This window comes from Olea europaea, chromosome 3, assembly GCF_002742605.1.
Source record: "Olea europaea var. sylvestris chromosome 3, O_europaea_v1, whole genome shotgun sequence".
Lineage (NCBI taxonomy): Eukaryota > Viridiplantae > Streptophyta > Magnoliopsida > Lamiales > Oleaceae > Olea > Olea europaea.
In genome coordinates this window covers 16,208,185-16,223,326 of record NC_036239.1, presented here as the reverse complement: position 1 = coordinate 16,223,326, position 15,142 = coordinate 16,208,185, and the positions used below count along the sequence as shown (strand labels likewise).

Sequence of the window (15,142 nt, the reverse complement as noted above, 5' to 3'; positions counted from 1 at the left end):
TACAGAAAATTGACCTAAAATTAATTCCTCTTGAGACTCTTGTATCAAACTTAAAATTATTGAATGAAACCCTAATCTAATTGCATGTATCAATGATTTTTAAATTTAACGAGTCTTCGATGTCTTATGATTGGTATGCATGTAGAAGAGCTGGACTAGAATTAATATCAAATAAATCTAATGGTTCGTTTCGTTGCAAATGTGAAAAAGACAGACTAATTCCATATAAGTTGAAAAAGAAAAACTCACTAAAATTATAGGAATGCATTTTCCACTCACTTAGTCAAAAACATGTTTTAAGTATTTGTACCTTGTAATTCGAACTACATTTTCACTTTCGTATCAAACAGTCAAAGTAGAAAATGAATTTCTCGAACATAACATTTTTCATGAAATTGAAGTCAATCAAACGGACCCTAAGAGAAATGAGTAGAAAATAACTATTCTTATGAAATATTTTAAAAGCCTTGTTGTTTGTGCAACACTAGCCTAAGGGCATCTCCAACCCCATCTCCTTCGCACCATGACTAATGAAATTGCACCAAATTTTTGGTGCAAATCACCTTCAATTCATTGCACCATTTTGCACCATAATAGTTAAATATGCTTTTACCCTTCTCTTCCACCTTACACCAATTTCTGTTAATGCTATATTTGTCCATTTGTTATACACTAATAATAATAATAATAATAATAATAATAATAATATATTATTATTATTATTATTATTATTATTATTATTATTATTATTATTATTATGTGCATTTGCAATATATTTTAATCATTTAATCAATAATAATTAGTTGTGAATACTATTTCGACTTTGTAATATTACGACATTGCTATTCGAAATATAGTACACTCTTTTTTAGTATTATAATTTAATATTTTCTTAGTTGTTGTATTTCTATTAGTTGTACTCCGTTTTTTAAATTTATTAATGAGTTCGATATCTTTGTTAACTAAACGTAATTATCTATATAATAATTTATGTAGTAATAAAATTGATAAATAAATAATTTTTAGATAAATAAATTATTAAGAATTAAAAAATGAAGAAAATTATTAAACACTTTATTTGGTGCAATTTTTTGTGCAATGGGTTGGAGATGATTTTCTGTTAGGTGCAAAATGATGCAAATTTTGATACAGAGTTGGAAATTTTCTAAGGATAAATTATTGATTTCATTTTAATGTATAGAACTTGATAAGATTAGAATTGTCTAATAATAAATTTACCTAATAAATATTCTTTTGTTTTTCATTGAAAACACGATAAAAATGCATTGGTCAATTAATTTGCTTTTAAGGCCAAATTCTGTGGACCAATTCCGTTTTGGGCACAAAATGGTTGAACAAAATAAGAAAACGGCAGGTTTACTTGAAAAAAAGAAAAAAGAAAAAAGAAAAAAAGGTCTTAAATTGGTGTCCCAGTGTAAAAAAGGGAAAATTATTTGGACTAATCTGGTATCTTGTCGTCATTATCATCCTTGTAATATCGTCTCTCTCACTTTTTATCTTCAACAAGTTCGGCCCATGTGTCTACCTTATGTTTTTTGTCCTTACGTTCCTCACCTACATTCGAGTTCTTGTCTAATACATTGCAACACAATAGTCCAAACTTGACTTGACTTGAGATTGATAAAGAAAAATATGAAGTTGATTTAATCATATTAGGGTCGATTTTTACCAAATTTAAGTCTATTTAGATCAAATTGAGACTTAACTACATTGGATTATAGTTAGACAGTATATGTGGAATTAAGTCGTTTTAATTTAAAATCTTGAAAAAATAAAGAAAGTCATTAAGAGAGAGAGGAAAAAGGATTTCAAAATTAAAGGGGATTCTCCAATAAATAAAGTGTGTATCATTGCCAGAGGGAAAATAAAGAATTCTTTCTTCTCTTGACAAAGATTATGTCTAACAAATTATTCAATGAAATAAAAATATTATTTTTATTTTTTTCATTAAAATAATTTTTGGATGAATATAAAAGAGGATGTGGGTTGGGTTTTGATTTTATGGTTTGACGATTATCTGTTCCAATCAATTAGCATTAGAATAAAGCTATTCAAATCGGGGAAATCGACAAGGTTTGGTGACAGGTGTTATGTGGCAGTGTTTCTTCTAATGTTTTCCAACCGTCCACTGAAAAAATGAAATATGTCTTCCTGTTTTAAATTTTGTAACCGAACCTGTTCATGTAGCAAGACTGTTAGCATTACTCTAAGGGTTTTACTGAGTGTACAGCTCGGGCTGTACACTCAGTTTCACAGCCCCCTCACAATGAGGGGGCCCCACCTGTTTTTTTTATTTTTTTTACTGTGCACGGGCCCCCCCGATGTGAGGGGGCTGTGAAAGTTGGTGTGAACCGTGCTGTGTATGTAGCACGGTCCTTACTCTAAGGACTAAAGCGGGTCCAGGTGGAACTGCTGTGCCAGATTATTAATACACTTGTTTGGTTAGAATTTTATACTCAAAATTATATAATTAGGGCACGGTGCACCTACAAACTTTTCATTTTTATTTTTATTTTTATTTTTATTTTTATTTTTATTTTTATTTTTATTTTTATTTTTATTTTTGTTTATTATTATTATTATTATTATCATTTTTTACTTTCGGGCTGAATTCACAAATTTGTCCTCCATCAACTATTTCCTTGCATATTAAGCTGAGGTTGTTAATTAAGCCCTTGTTTGATGGCAATTATTATGTAAAATTAATGTTTTGAATAGTGATTTTTTAAAAAATGTGTTGTTAAAAAGGTGAAAAAAAAATTGATCTTACATGTAAAATATTTTTATTGTGTTAACGTATAATTAAAAATGAGTATGAGAAATAAATTATTTTGTTTTAAAGGGAGTCAAACAAACCCTAACAAAGAAATCCTTCTATATGAGAATCCATCATCAAAGTATTTTAACGTACTTCTTGCACCATTATGTAAAATGAACAATAAATAAAGAGTAATATTATTTAACATTGCTTGTGTTTAACATCAGTTTAAGTGATTGCACTAATAACATTAAATTACTGATTCAATTAGATATAAAAAAAATTTGACCATGTAATATGACTTATGATATATTAACACTTAAATTGGTATTCGATACACTGATGCTAGATAATATTATTCAAAAATAAATACAAGACGAGGATTCTTTTATGCATGACACGTGGATGAAAATTCAGTAAGTTTCAAGAAATGGGTTTGTAAGTGGAATTTTCTGTGAAACATCTACGTCTCACAATTATTATTTGGGTTTAATGATTGTTTCGAAAACTAAAAACTTTGATGAAAACTTTATTCCTCACATGCTATTATATTAAGCAATGATGGAATTTTCAAAGGGCGGAAAGAAAAAGAAACATTTGAATGATTGTAATAAGTTAATACGACACATATATAAGATTCTGTTTGGGAATGATTTTGAGAATTGATTTTTTAATCGTTAGGAGAAAAGTAGGGTCTACCTGTGAGAGAAGAAGTCAAATATAACGACTGAAATAGTGAAATAACGATAAAAAAATCAATTTTTTCGGTAAAAAAATCGCTCCCAAACAGGCCCTGAACGTTTCAAAGTTTTCAAGAAGCCAATGAGCAAGTGCGGTTTTGTCTTTCCATCAATTTTGTTCTCCAAAATAGCAAAAATAACTTGATAAGAAAATTGTAAAAAAAAAAAAAAAAAAAAAAAAAAAAAAAAATTGAGAAATTGTGGGTTTGGGATGGGATGATACGTTCCTAGTGATATGTCTTTATCTGTACAATCATAATTGATGTACATCATGTGTACACTTTGCGATAAGACATTATTTAATCGGACAATTTAAAAAAAAAATTATTTTTTCATCCAATTATTTGTTGACAACAATGTAAAAGTCAACAAGGGTGTAAAATACATGAGTGTACAAATGACATAATCCTTTTTTTAATTAGGGTAGTTTCTTCTTCTTCGTTTTAGAAATTAGATAAATCTCCCCCAATTTCTGATAATTTCAAAAACGTTCCTTACTTTTGAAATACTACATAAACATTCATTATTCAACTTTTGAATATCGCATGCTTTCCTTATTTCAAATTTTGAATAATGCATAACTCCTATGAAGTTTACGATACTTTTACAGTTACCCCTTCGTTTTAAAAAAATTACATGAACTTCAGTTATTTTAAATTTTTGAATAATGCATATATATCCATTAACCACTTTTTCCACATGTTGACATAAATAATAGTGAAAATGTTGAAAATATCCTTATGAATTTCATTCCGTTTTGTAACTCCTTTAATAATTGTATAAACCTAAAATACTCTTAACATTTGTAACTAAATCAATAACAAAGTATTGCTTTCAACAACAATACTGATTATTGTTAAAGTAGTTACAGGATGAAGAAAAGTTCGTAGAAGCTTGCTATAGAAACAGGGCCTATTGACAGGCCTTGTTGACAAGGGGCCCTTGATCTGAATCTCGAATATTACTACTACTATTTATGCGAAATGTAAGAGAAAAGTTAAGTGAGGTACGTGTTATTCAAAAATTTGAAATAACAAAGGTTATGTAATTTTTAATTTTCTAAAAATCAAACCAATGGGTATAAAGAAAATTTTTTAGAACCCATCGAAATTCGGTTAGGTCATAGGTTAATAATCGAATGAATAGAAATCAGGGCAAAATTCGAATAGTTGTCCGATTCAATTGGGAATTGGTTAATCAGTCATGGTTTTTGTAGGTTTCACATTTGATATTTCTTTAAAAAATATATATTGTTGATGTTTAAAAATGTAATGCGATTGTTTTTTATCAACTTAAAGAGAAAAATGAATGTTTATTGCCAATTAACTTGGAACAAAGTATATCATTTGCATAAGAAGGGAAGTGGTATATAGAAATGAAGTATCGCTTTCAATGGAGTATGAGCTCTACTTGGTGAGGAAATCGTTGCTTCCTATTTATAGTCATTTCAGCTAGTGTCGTCCTTTAAGTGCGTGCCACTTATCCAAGTTTTTGTTACTTTGATTGGTTGTTGAGGTCGACTTCTTCAAATCATCATTACGTCTAGCTTCGACTATACCATCAGATAATGATGGGCCTATCATCAAGCGATCAATGCTTGGACATATAATATGTTGGGAAACTTTCATATTTAAGGTATATTCTTTACACCATTTCAAAAGTGAGGTAAAAAGTTCGAAAATTCAAAATTCAGGTTTGTATTTAATTAATTAAAATTATTTATTAAATAAATATATTAAAGTCACAGTTAAACAATTAATGGTCACAGATTTCACAGATTTATTTACCAGTCACATATCATCAAATTAATTAGTCACGGATTATTTCGAGGTCACAAATCGAAAATTTTATAGGTCACAGATTATTGTTTGTCACAGATCATCAAACTTTAAGGTCACGGACCAAATCATTGAGGTCACAGATTATTATTTTAGTCACAAATCATCAAATTTTAAGGTCACGGACCAAATCGTTGAGGTCACAGATTATTGTTTGTCATAGATGTCAAATTTTAAAGTCACGGACCAAATTTTAAGGTCACCCCCACCACTAGTCCCATCTAGCACCAATATTGATCACAAAACACCACCAAACAATCGTCGCTTGCATCACACCCAATCCCGATCCAATTTTCCACCGCAACACTTGGTCACAAATACTATCTATCACCGCCATGCAAACACGAACATTGTCTACTAAATTCCACCATTTCTTCCAGTTACCATCACTATGACTACCACACATATCACTGCTGCCACCCCCACAACTGCCTGTTCAAACGCCATCCACCACCTCCACCTGCAACTCTAATAACCATCACATCACCACAACCACTGCCTGCTAAAATCCACCATTTCTTCCAACGCTACAACACCCATAGAATCCATCCAACCATAATCAGAAAACCACAGCGTATAAAATCCTTAAAACCACCGCACCAACTGGAAAAACAAATGCAAAAAAGGAAGGGGGAAAGAGGGAGAGATGACTAGCTTCGTGATGGGCTACCCCCACACCAACTCTAATCAACCGTACGTTGCTGCTTACGATGGTAAGGTGCTGGGGCATCACCCATGGTGGTCGATTCTTCGCTTGTTGTCGACGCTAGTCACGACACTAGCATTTGCCCCAATCAGATTTAGCAGAGCCAATCTCGGTAGAGAGAAGGGGGATAGAGTAGAGAGAGAATGGAGTGAATTAGGGTTTGGAATTGAATTAATTGATTGATAAAATATCCAATTAATACCTGATTTTTGATTAAATAAACTTCACACCTGTATTTTAAATTTGAAACTTTAAATAAATGGTTTTATGTAATTTCCTCTAATATGTTTCCTTTTTCCTTATCCATTTATTTAAATGAATGGTTTTTCTCTCCTCATCAGTTTATTAAAACGAAATTCAAAAGTACACTCGATTTAAATGAATAATTAAACTTTCCATCTTCTAAGGATTTTGGAATAGATGAAGCCTTCTCTCTCCTTAGTTAGCTTTGACTCCTAATCTTGAGATCGTTGTTCTTAACCTCTGACTTGATTTTTTCTAGAAGTCTTTGCCTTTCCAATACTTTCAGCCCTCGCCTTTGTTGTGGTCTCCACTCCCTTGGCTAACTACTTTTAATCTGGTAGGCTAGCTATTCACTCCTAAATCTTGGACGTTTAGGCGCAGTTTGACATCCCTTCACGAGGTATTTTTTTTTTATCTACATTCGAGATATTGCCGTACCTATTCCTACACATACGTTCGTGCATAGAACAATCCTCCTTTTATTTGAAGGTATGTAGGACTCAGTTATATCCAATACTTCCGATCCATAAGGTATTTATCTAGCTAATGAGTTTTGAGTTCTCTTCCTTGAATTGGTAGACCTACCTTATACTAGTGTCGAGCCTACAAGACTAATGAACTCGTATTTCATGATAAATTTTTCGAAAAAGCCATATGTAAAGGATTTTTATAGGTATTTTTGTGACAGCAGCAGATTCAAACTGATTTTTTATCCCCCCAACTGTCAATGAATTTTCACGAAGTGTTATATGTGAATAATTCTTTAAGTGTGAGATTGACCTAATTTTTTTATTTATTTTTCTTCCTTTTTTTGTGGCCCTTTAAAAAATTAAGACACCTGAATCAAATATTATTCTAGAAAAATAATAAAAAAATGTTTGCTTTCTGTGTAATTTCACCTGTACCAAAAATGGCAAAACTGCTGCATGGTGCACGCGCACATGTACAGTGTCGAATTAAAACTTGAAAGTTAGTAGACTCGCTGTACAGTGTAGACAGTGTCTGTGGCAATCAACGTGCTGGTAGGCCAGGTTAAATTCATTTTTACTGTTACTCAGGTACTTGCTGTCTTGTAAATTTTTAAATTATGTCTCTTAGCAAATTTGGTTAAAAGTAATACACCAAATTTGGTAGGCATTCTTCTGCTACTTTCATCCACATTTACTTCCTAGATGACACTACAAATTTCATTGGTTTGGTCACGTATTCACATGTTGAGATTACGGAGTTTTAGACTTTGAATCATTCAAGTCACGGTAGATACCTCGAACATGTCTGATAGATAAGAGAGAATAATATACTGTATGAATAGACTCACTTGAATGTTGTAACTTGAATGATTTAACCGACGGAACTAGTGGGGTTCGAATAAATAATCTTTCTCACTGCCTCTCTTTCTCTCTCTCACACACACGAACGAGTGGGCATCTGTTCTTCACTTAAAATTCTCCTTCTCTCTCACACATACACATTCTTGTGTGTGAAAGAGAAGCAGGAGTCAATCAAGTACCCCACAAAATTCAGAAACTCTAGTTTGAATTAGGTCCAGTTTCTGCTAGATTTTGAAGCTCTCTCTCTCGTCTCTCTCTTTATTTATCCGTGTGTATTGTGTATAAAGAAGATGAGGAAAGAGAGGGAGATGGGGTTAATTAATCATAAAGAAACATCAAGAATTCAAGATTGATCAAAAGAATTCTTGGATTACCCCACACAGACACACATGGAACTCACGGATTCAAGAAACAATAAACAAATCAACACCAGCACCTCTTGCGCCTCCACCTCCGTTACTAGTGGCGCCACCACTTCGGCCACCTACTTTCTCACTCCATCTCATCATCTCCTCCAGCGCCTCCACCCCAACGCCCACCATCAACAGTACGAACATGGCCAATCATCACAGTTCATTACTAATTCGTCTGTTGGTGGAGTTACGGGTGGCGCGTCGTCATCGGCATCATCCACTACCAGTGCTTCCACCTACTCCACCAGTCAGACGCCGCAGCCGCCGGAGGTCGTGGACGCCTCTTTAGCAATCGCTACCGGATCAGAAACCCTTGTTGACTCCTCGAAGAAATCCCATAACCAGCTGCAAATTGCTCTACAACCACAAGAACAGCAAGTACAAACCCAACCACCACCAAAAAAGGTTACCAAGGATCGCCATACGAAGGTCGACGGCCGGGGCCGGCGCATAAGAATGCCTGCCATCTGCGCCGCTAGGGTTTTTCAGCTTACCAAAGAACTAGGCCACAAGTCCGACGGTGAAACAGTTGAGTGGCTCTTACACCAAGCCGAGCCAGCCATCATAGCGGCCACAGGTACCGGCACAATTCCAGCTAATATTTCGACCCTCAACATCTCTCTTCGAAGCAGCGGCTCCACTCTGTCGGCTCCATCTTCAAAATCAGCTCCACATTCTTTTCATGGCGCACTAGGGCTAACACAACAACCTTACGAAGAGAATTTTTCACAAATGTTAGGGTTTCGCCATCATCAGCAGCAGCAGCACCCTCATCTTTTACAAGCAACTCAAATTGCAGAATCCTTAGCGAGCGGAAGCGGCGGCGGAGGTGGAGATGGTAGCGACGGCGGAGGACAAGAACCCAACGAGAATTACTTGCACAAGAGATACAGAGAAGATTTATTCAAAGAAGAAGGGACTAATAATTCTCAAGGAGAAGGCTCCGATTCACCTTCACACAAGCAATTCAAGGGGAACAATCTGCAAATTTTACAAAAATCGCATGAATCACCGGCCAACGGACAATCTTCTCCGAGTCTAATCCGACATACCAACATGATGCCCGCCACTGCCATGTGGGCTGTGGCACCAGCACCGAGCAGCGGAACCACCGCCGGCGGTGGCGCGTTCTGGATGCTCCCATTCACCTCCGGTAACAACGGCCAGGCGTTGACTGCAGCGGCCACACCCGTGACAAGCCCCCAAATGTGGCAATTTCCGGGTGGGAACAGTCTCCAAACGCCATTACATTTCATGCCGAGGTTCAATTATTCTGGGAATCCTGATTTTCAAGGAGGAAGATCGAGTCCGTTGCAATTGGGATCAATGCTAATGCAGCAACAGCAAACGGCGTCTCAATATCTTGGATTAAATGTGTCGGGGGAGACGAATTTGGGGATGTTAGCGGCGCTTAATGCTTACTCCAGAGGGGGTTTGAATATGAGTTCAGATCAATTTGAACATCATCAACAGCAGCAGCAGCAGCCTCAAGACTCTAAAAGTGGTGAAGATGGACAAAATGCTTCTCAGTAATGGTATATAATTTACCCACAATTAATCGTTAATTAATTATCTCATCGCTTCTTTGATACGCAGTATTGAACACTACTATCAACTGATATCAAATCGAACTTAGATTGGACTCATTAGGATTAGACAATACATACATTTTCTTTCCTAACACAGTATAAGTGCTAATTATGTTTGATACGTAGAACTGGACATTAGTTGATATATTAAATTAATATATATATTTATTTATTTTTGGTTCTGATTGAAGAATTGTTGTTTTTGCAGCTTGAAATTGGGAAACTAATTCAAGGAAGGTATGTAGGTAACTAGTTCTTATTCTAAGTTAATCAGTGTTTATGATTAATTTTTGTTTGTGTGTTTGGAGTGATTGTTATGAATTCGGAATTTGAAGTGTAATTTGTTAGTTTGGTCCAAAGGGACAATACTAGGAATTAATTAAGAGAGAGAGAGAGAGAGACTAATAGTGAATGTGTATAGGAGGAACTTGATTACAATTTGGAAACTGAAAATGAATATTGAGTTTAATTAGAAAGAAAAGAAATTTGGAGAGAAAAACATTAACGTTTATCCATTTATACGTAAACGATCTCACTCTCGCCCTCACCCTCGTTGGTGACCGCGTACTAACATTTTCGGTGTGGGTTCCTCATGAATAAAATAATCCCCAACTCCTTATGTGTATGTGGTGTGTCAACCTCGCGATCATTCACGTGAGTATTGTAGCACAACAATATGTACAATGATGGTAAAATGGTACATTCTTCAAAAAGCTTTGTACGTACTTTTCGTATTCTACCGGGATGGATTCAAAGTGGTTTGAACTTTTATTTGACTTTTTTCATTTTCAAACAACTTTTGTTCTGAAAAAGTTGAAATTCCCACCATTTTTTCTTGGCGAGGTAGATAGAATTTTTTTTATTTTTTTAAAACTTTTTTTAGTTTAGTTTGATCTCGTCAATACCTAGAAATTGAAATATGGCTTCAAAGAGGGGGGAGTTTCAACACTCTCCAAAGAATTATGGTATAGTGACATAATGTCACATGGCACTATATCATTAGACTGTTTTAAAGCTTTTTTATTCAATCACATTTTGTCAAATCACATGATGTTACTTCATTTGTTATGTTAAAGTGGCATAATCCTTCTCAAAATAATTTAAATCAAACAAATCACTCAAGTCGAATTACATATATATATTACCTTTGTCACCGGCTAGTAAGATTGATAAGAATTGTCCAACTCTTCGAGATTATCTTTTATTTTTGGACGATGAACAAAACTTTGATAATTTGTGAAACTTTTGGGATGTTTTTTTATTACTAGGCAGTTCCAGCCAGCAAATAGAATTTTGACAACAGAATTTGATTACCATTTTGGAAGGAAGGTAGTACCTAATAATTATGTGCACGTGTTTGTTAATTGAATCACTTTTCTTTCTTCCTTTCTTTCTTTTTTAAGGAATTTATTTAACATTTTCATAGTTATTTTTTTGTCTTTCGATTTTTCACCACATTAATTACAATTTCATATTTTGTCCCTTCTTTTATTTTCTTGATTGTCGCAGCTGACACATTAAAATATTTTACATTACAAAATCCATTGCTCTCATTTCTCATTGAAGCATCTCCAATCGTATTGTAAAACTGGATATAAATTGGTATACATAAAATCACTTTTTCATCTGTATTTACATCTCGTTGAACTTAAATTTAAATTTTGGTTCAATAAAAAGAGATGAATTCACTTTTTATTTCTTGTGAATGTGTGTGTGTGTGTCTATATATATATATATATATATATATATATATATATATATATATGATTATAATTCATGATTAACATCACTTTTAATTGAATTAAAAATAATCAAAAGTATCATATCCAAAATCTTGTTGTGGGCCATACCCAGTCTCGAAATTTCCTCGAAAGAGACGTTTTGTTTGCTCGTATTTGTCGTATACATTTGAAAAAAATCATACAAAAAGACCAATAAACTACAAATTTTATTTGTATAAAATATTTTGTATCGAAAAATACGTGATATGGTTTTAAAATTAATTATTTATATAAAAAATTAATTTATATTCCTTGATTGCTTTAATGTAAGTTTAAGAGCAATGAAATGAATATATTATTTATTTATTAAAGCAATTGGAATTTTACAAAAGTACATTTTCTTTTTGATGAATTCAATGTTTCCCGTTTGAAAATTTCATTGGATACCACTCATCCGTGATTTTCGCAGTAACATGCTCAACCTTTTGTTCTTCAATTTATTGCAAATTCGGGATTAAGAACTTTTTCGATTATGTTGAATTTAGGATTTGTCATGTGTCGACTTCCGTCTCTTACATTACATGGATCGAGCCACGTGGCACTTGCATTCTTGTAAACTTGTCATCCTAAGTGTTGCCTCTCAAACTCAAATCTTTTCACGACTTGAGTAGGAACTTTTTGGCCAAAAGGCGTTAAATTTTTTATAATTTTGTGTTCAACTTGTCATATATATATCGACGTGTTCGTGTGAGGCAGGCTTATGGTCTATGGGTCTAAACGTGTCACGTCTAGTAACATATATAAATAATATAATTTAATCCAAACCAAAAGACCTCCCAAATTGTAGGAAAATGCTCCTTATCCCGGGTTTAGAGATAGGGGTCGAGATGGCGTGACCTCAGCCCCTGATTTGAAATCGCAGGCCCCATGTGCTGCAAGATCAAGGGCTGCGGTGGCGTGGATCTGAACTCGAGATTAAATCTCGGGTTCTGCAGCACTTTTGCAAATTGTAACACCAAAACCGAATGTCCTCATCACGTGTTGCACATGCACCTCTAAATAAGCACATATCAATTTTTAGTTTATTTTTGCCTATAATAAAGAAGAATGATATCTAATGCAATACCCCCTAAAAAAATTAAAAAATTAAAATTAAATTTCTTTTTTTTTTTTTTTAAAGAAAAAGAACAGTCTACATGAAAAGGAGTAAATAATTTATGCATTTGTAAAAAAATCAATAAAAACACAAAACCTTGTAATTTGGTAATTAAATCAAGGTATCTCAGAAATATCTTAATCAAATGACCCATAAACATATGACAAGTGAGAACCCACATAAAGTGAAGGTATCCATTTAAAAGTCAGATGAAATACAGTGTTGAAAATAACGTTGCAACTTGCTGATATTTAGCAGAGAAATTTGACAAATGAGGCTTCATTACATTACATTCATAATCATTGAGTTCTTAAGAAATAGAGAGGCAATCTCTTTTTCTTTAAATAATAATTAAAAAAAGTCAACCTCGTGTAAGGACATGGGTCGTTTCGGTGAAATGACTCGGACGGGTGTTAGTCTGGATACGACAAAATCATTCTAGTAAATTAGACAAATATTTTGTGACAAAATTGAAAAATTTACATGGCTCGAAGTTTAAGGTATTTCTTAACTAAAACAAACGCGAATGGGAAATCATTCAGAACTTCCACCATGAAAAAAATTTGAACGAGTCATTTTGCAGTACCAACAAATCCAGAATCAAATGGCAACTAACTATATATTATAAAGACATTAGAAATTTTTTTAAAAAAAAATAAAATAAGAATCATTCTTTCCATCCTTCCATTGTGGATTTAACAGACGTTAACAATATTAAGAAGATAAAAAGAAATTAAAATTTTCTTTGTTTTATAGTCCAATAATGTCCACAAGGGTCTTGAGCTTCTTTTTCACCAGAAGAAGAAAAGACGGTATTTGAAGAATAAGTTTTGGCTAACTCTATGCCGGCCGTCGCGATGAGACAGACAATGTCTAGACAGTGCAAAGTCGACTAATTGTAAGAGGAACCAAAAAATTGCTCGTAAACTCCTATAATAGAGCCCACATGAGAGAGAATAGCCATGTCTGTTGTTTTGTGAAGAAGAAAGGTTCCAGAAAGATACATGCATTCTACATCACCATCAGAGAAGTTGAACAATAGCTATCCAACGGCCCAAATCAATTTTAAAAAATCTATTTACTTCAGGGGCAGAGAAAAAAAAAAAAAAAAAAAAAAAAATGGTGATCCCAACCAAACCACCCCTACCACCCACCTACAATCGTCGTCAAACCCACACCATTTGCAACAAAAAAATTCCACTCACCATCCCGAATGCCGGCCCCTATCGCCACCCCCTCGAACTCATTCCATTTGTAACGAAAAATTCGTTCCCATCACAATCCAACTATTTGGCAAAGATGATGGACAAGGTCTCGGATCTACAATCCACGACGTGATCGACACCATCGTGTCTCTCTTCTGCTCATAGGTCTGCATTAGTATGATGAATAATATCATTTGTTTGGAGTTTTGACAAAATCATCGATTTATGTAGCAATCTAAACTTTAAATAAATAATATTATTTATCTAGAATTAATAGTTAATTATAATTTTAACTAATTTTTTAAAGTTGAACTACTACCAAAGAACACTCCTAGATAGCATTGATTATTTATAAAGGAAAAATGGTAAAAATATGAAATTTCGATAATAATTGAAGATTTTACTTTCAAAAAAAGGGATTATTGCAGCAAAAGTCTCAAACCTTTGAAGTACTAGCAGACTTTCTTCAAACCTTTCAATCATTGTAGTCGTCACCCCTAACCTTTTCAACCATTGCATGTGAGGCGCTTTTTTACTGTTTCCATCCAAAATGTAGTTATTTGACCACCAAAATAAATTTTGACCATTTTATAACAAAATAAGACTGTAAACATTCTTTAAAAAAAAAAAAAAAAAAAAAAAAAAAAAAAAAAAAAAAAAAAAAGAAAAATTTCTTCTTTATCCAATTAACATGCACGACACTATATTTGTGTATTTATACATGCAAATTGAACAACCTCAAACTTCAAACTAAGTTAGCTCCACTGTAATTACTTAAAAAAATCCTGCATATATTTCTGATCATTTTTAGCTTTTTTCTTAGGGTTTTTTGCTTATTTTTTGTTGCAATTAATTAGATGGAGCTTGAACTAGGTCTTGCATTTCCAAACCAGACTCCCATGAAAGCAGTTTCCAACCTAAAACAGAAGTGAAAATTTGCAGAAGCTTTTGAGATATGAAAAACACTTCCAAAATAGTTGTGGGTGCAACAATTATAATGGTGGTTAGCGTTGTGTGTGTTAGATTGTTGGCCCAAAAACAAATTAAATAAAAAGGCAAGAATAAAGATTTATCTGCAAATCTGGGCAAGAAACATTGTGACCTATTTTCTTTTGTATAAATATGTAACTGTTGAATAAGCTTGAAAACTGGGATGAATATATGATGGGCGTGAAGAGCAAAGCTTGACAAAATGCGTGGGTTTAGATTAGAATGTTTTGGTTTTTGCCATTCATTAATTGAAGGGAGTAAGAAAAAATAGGGATTGAAGTTTGTGATTGACACCAAATTTGGACAATGTCGGCGCTTTGCAGTGGTGTCACAATCCCAATTTAGTCATTTAACTCTATATACAAAGATTTCAAAATTTTGTATACTTTGTGAAGAGAGAAAACTTTTGGTAATTTGTAGAGTATGGAGTA

General features: G+C 33.5%; 1 protein-coding gene across 1 annotated transcript; it reads left to right on the top strand.

The window, feature by feature from the left end:
- The first annotated feature begins 7,712 nt into the window (after positions 1 to 7,712).
- Positions 7,713 to 10,108, top strand: LOC111387403 (transcription factor TCP8-like). The gene is made up of 2 exons (XM_023011957.1): positions 7,713 to 9,585; positions 9,848 to 10,108. The coding sequence occupies exon 1, from the start codon at positions 8,027 to 8,029 to the stop codon at positions 9,581 to 9,583; it is 1,557 nt and encodes a 518-aa protein (XP_022867725.1). The 5' UTR covers positions 7,713 to 8,026; the 3' UTR covers positions 9,584 to 9,585; positions 9,848 to 10,108.
- Positions 10,109 to 15,142: the final 5,034 nt, after the last annotated feature.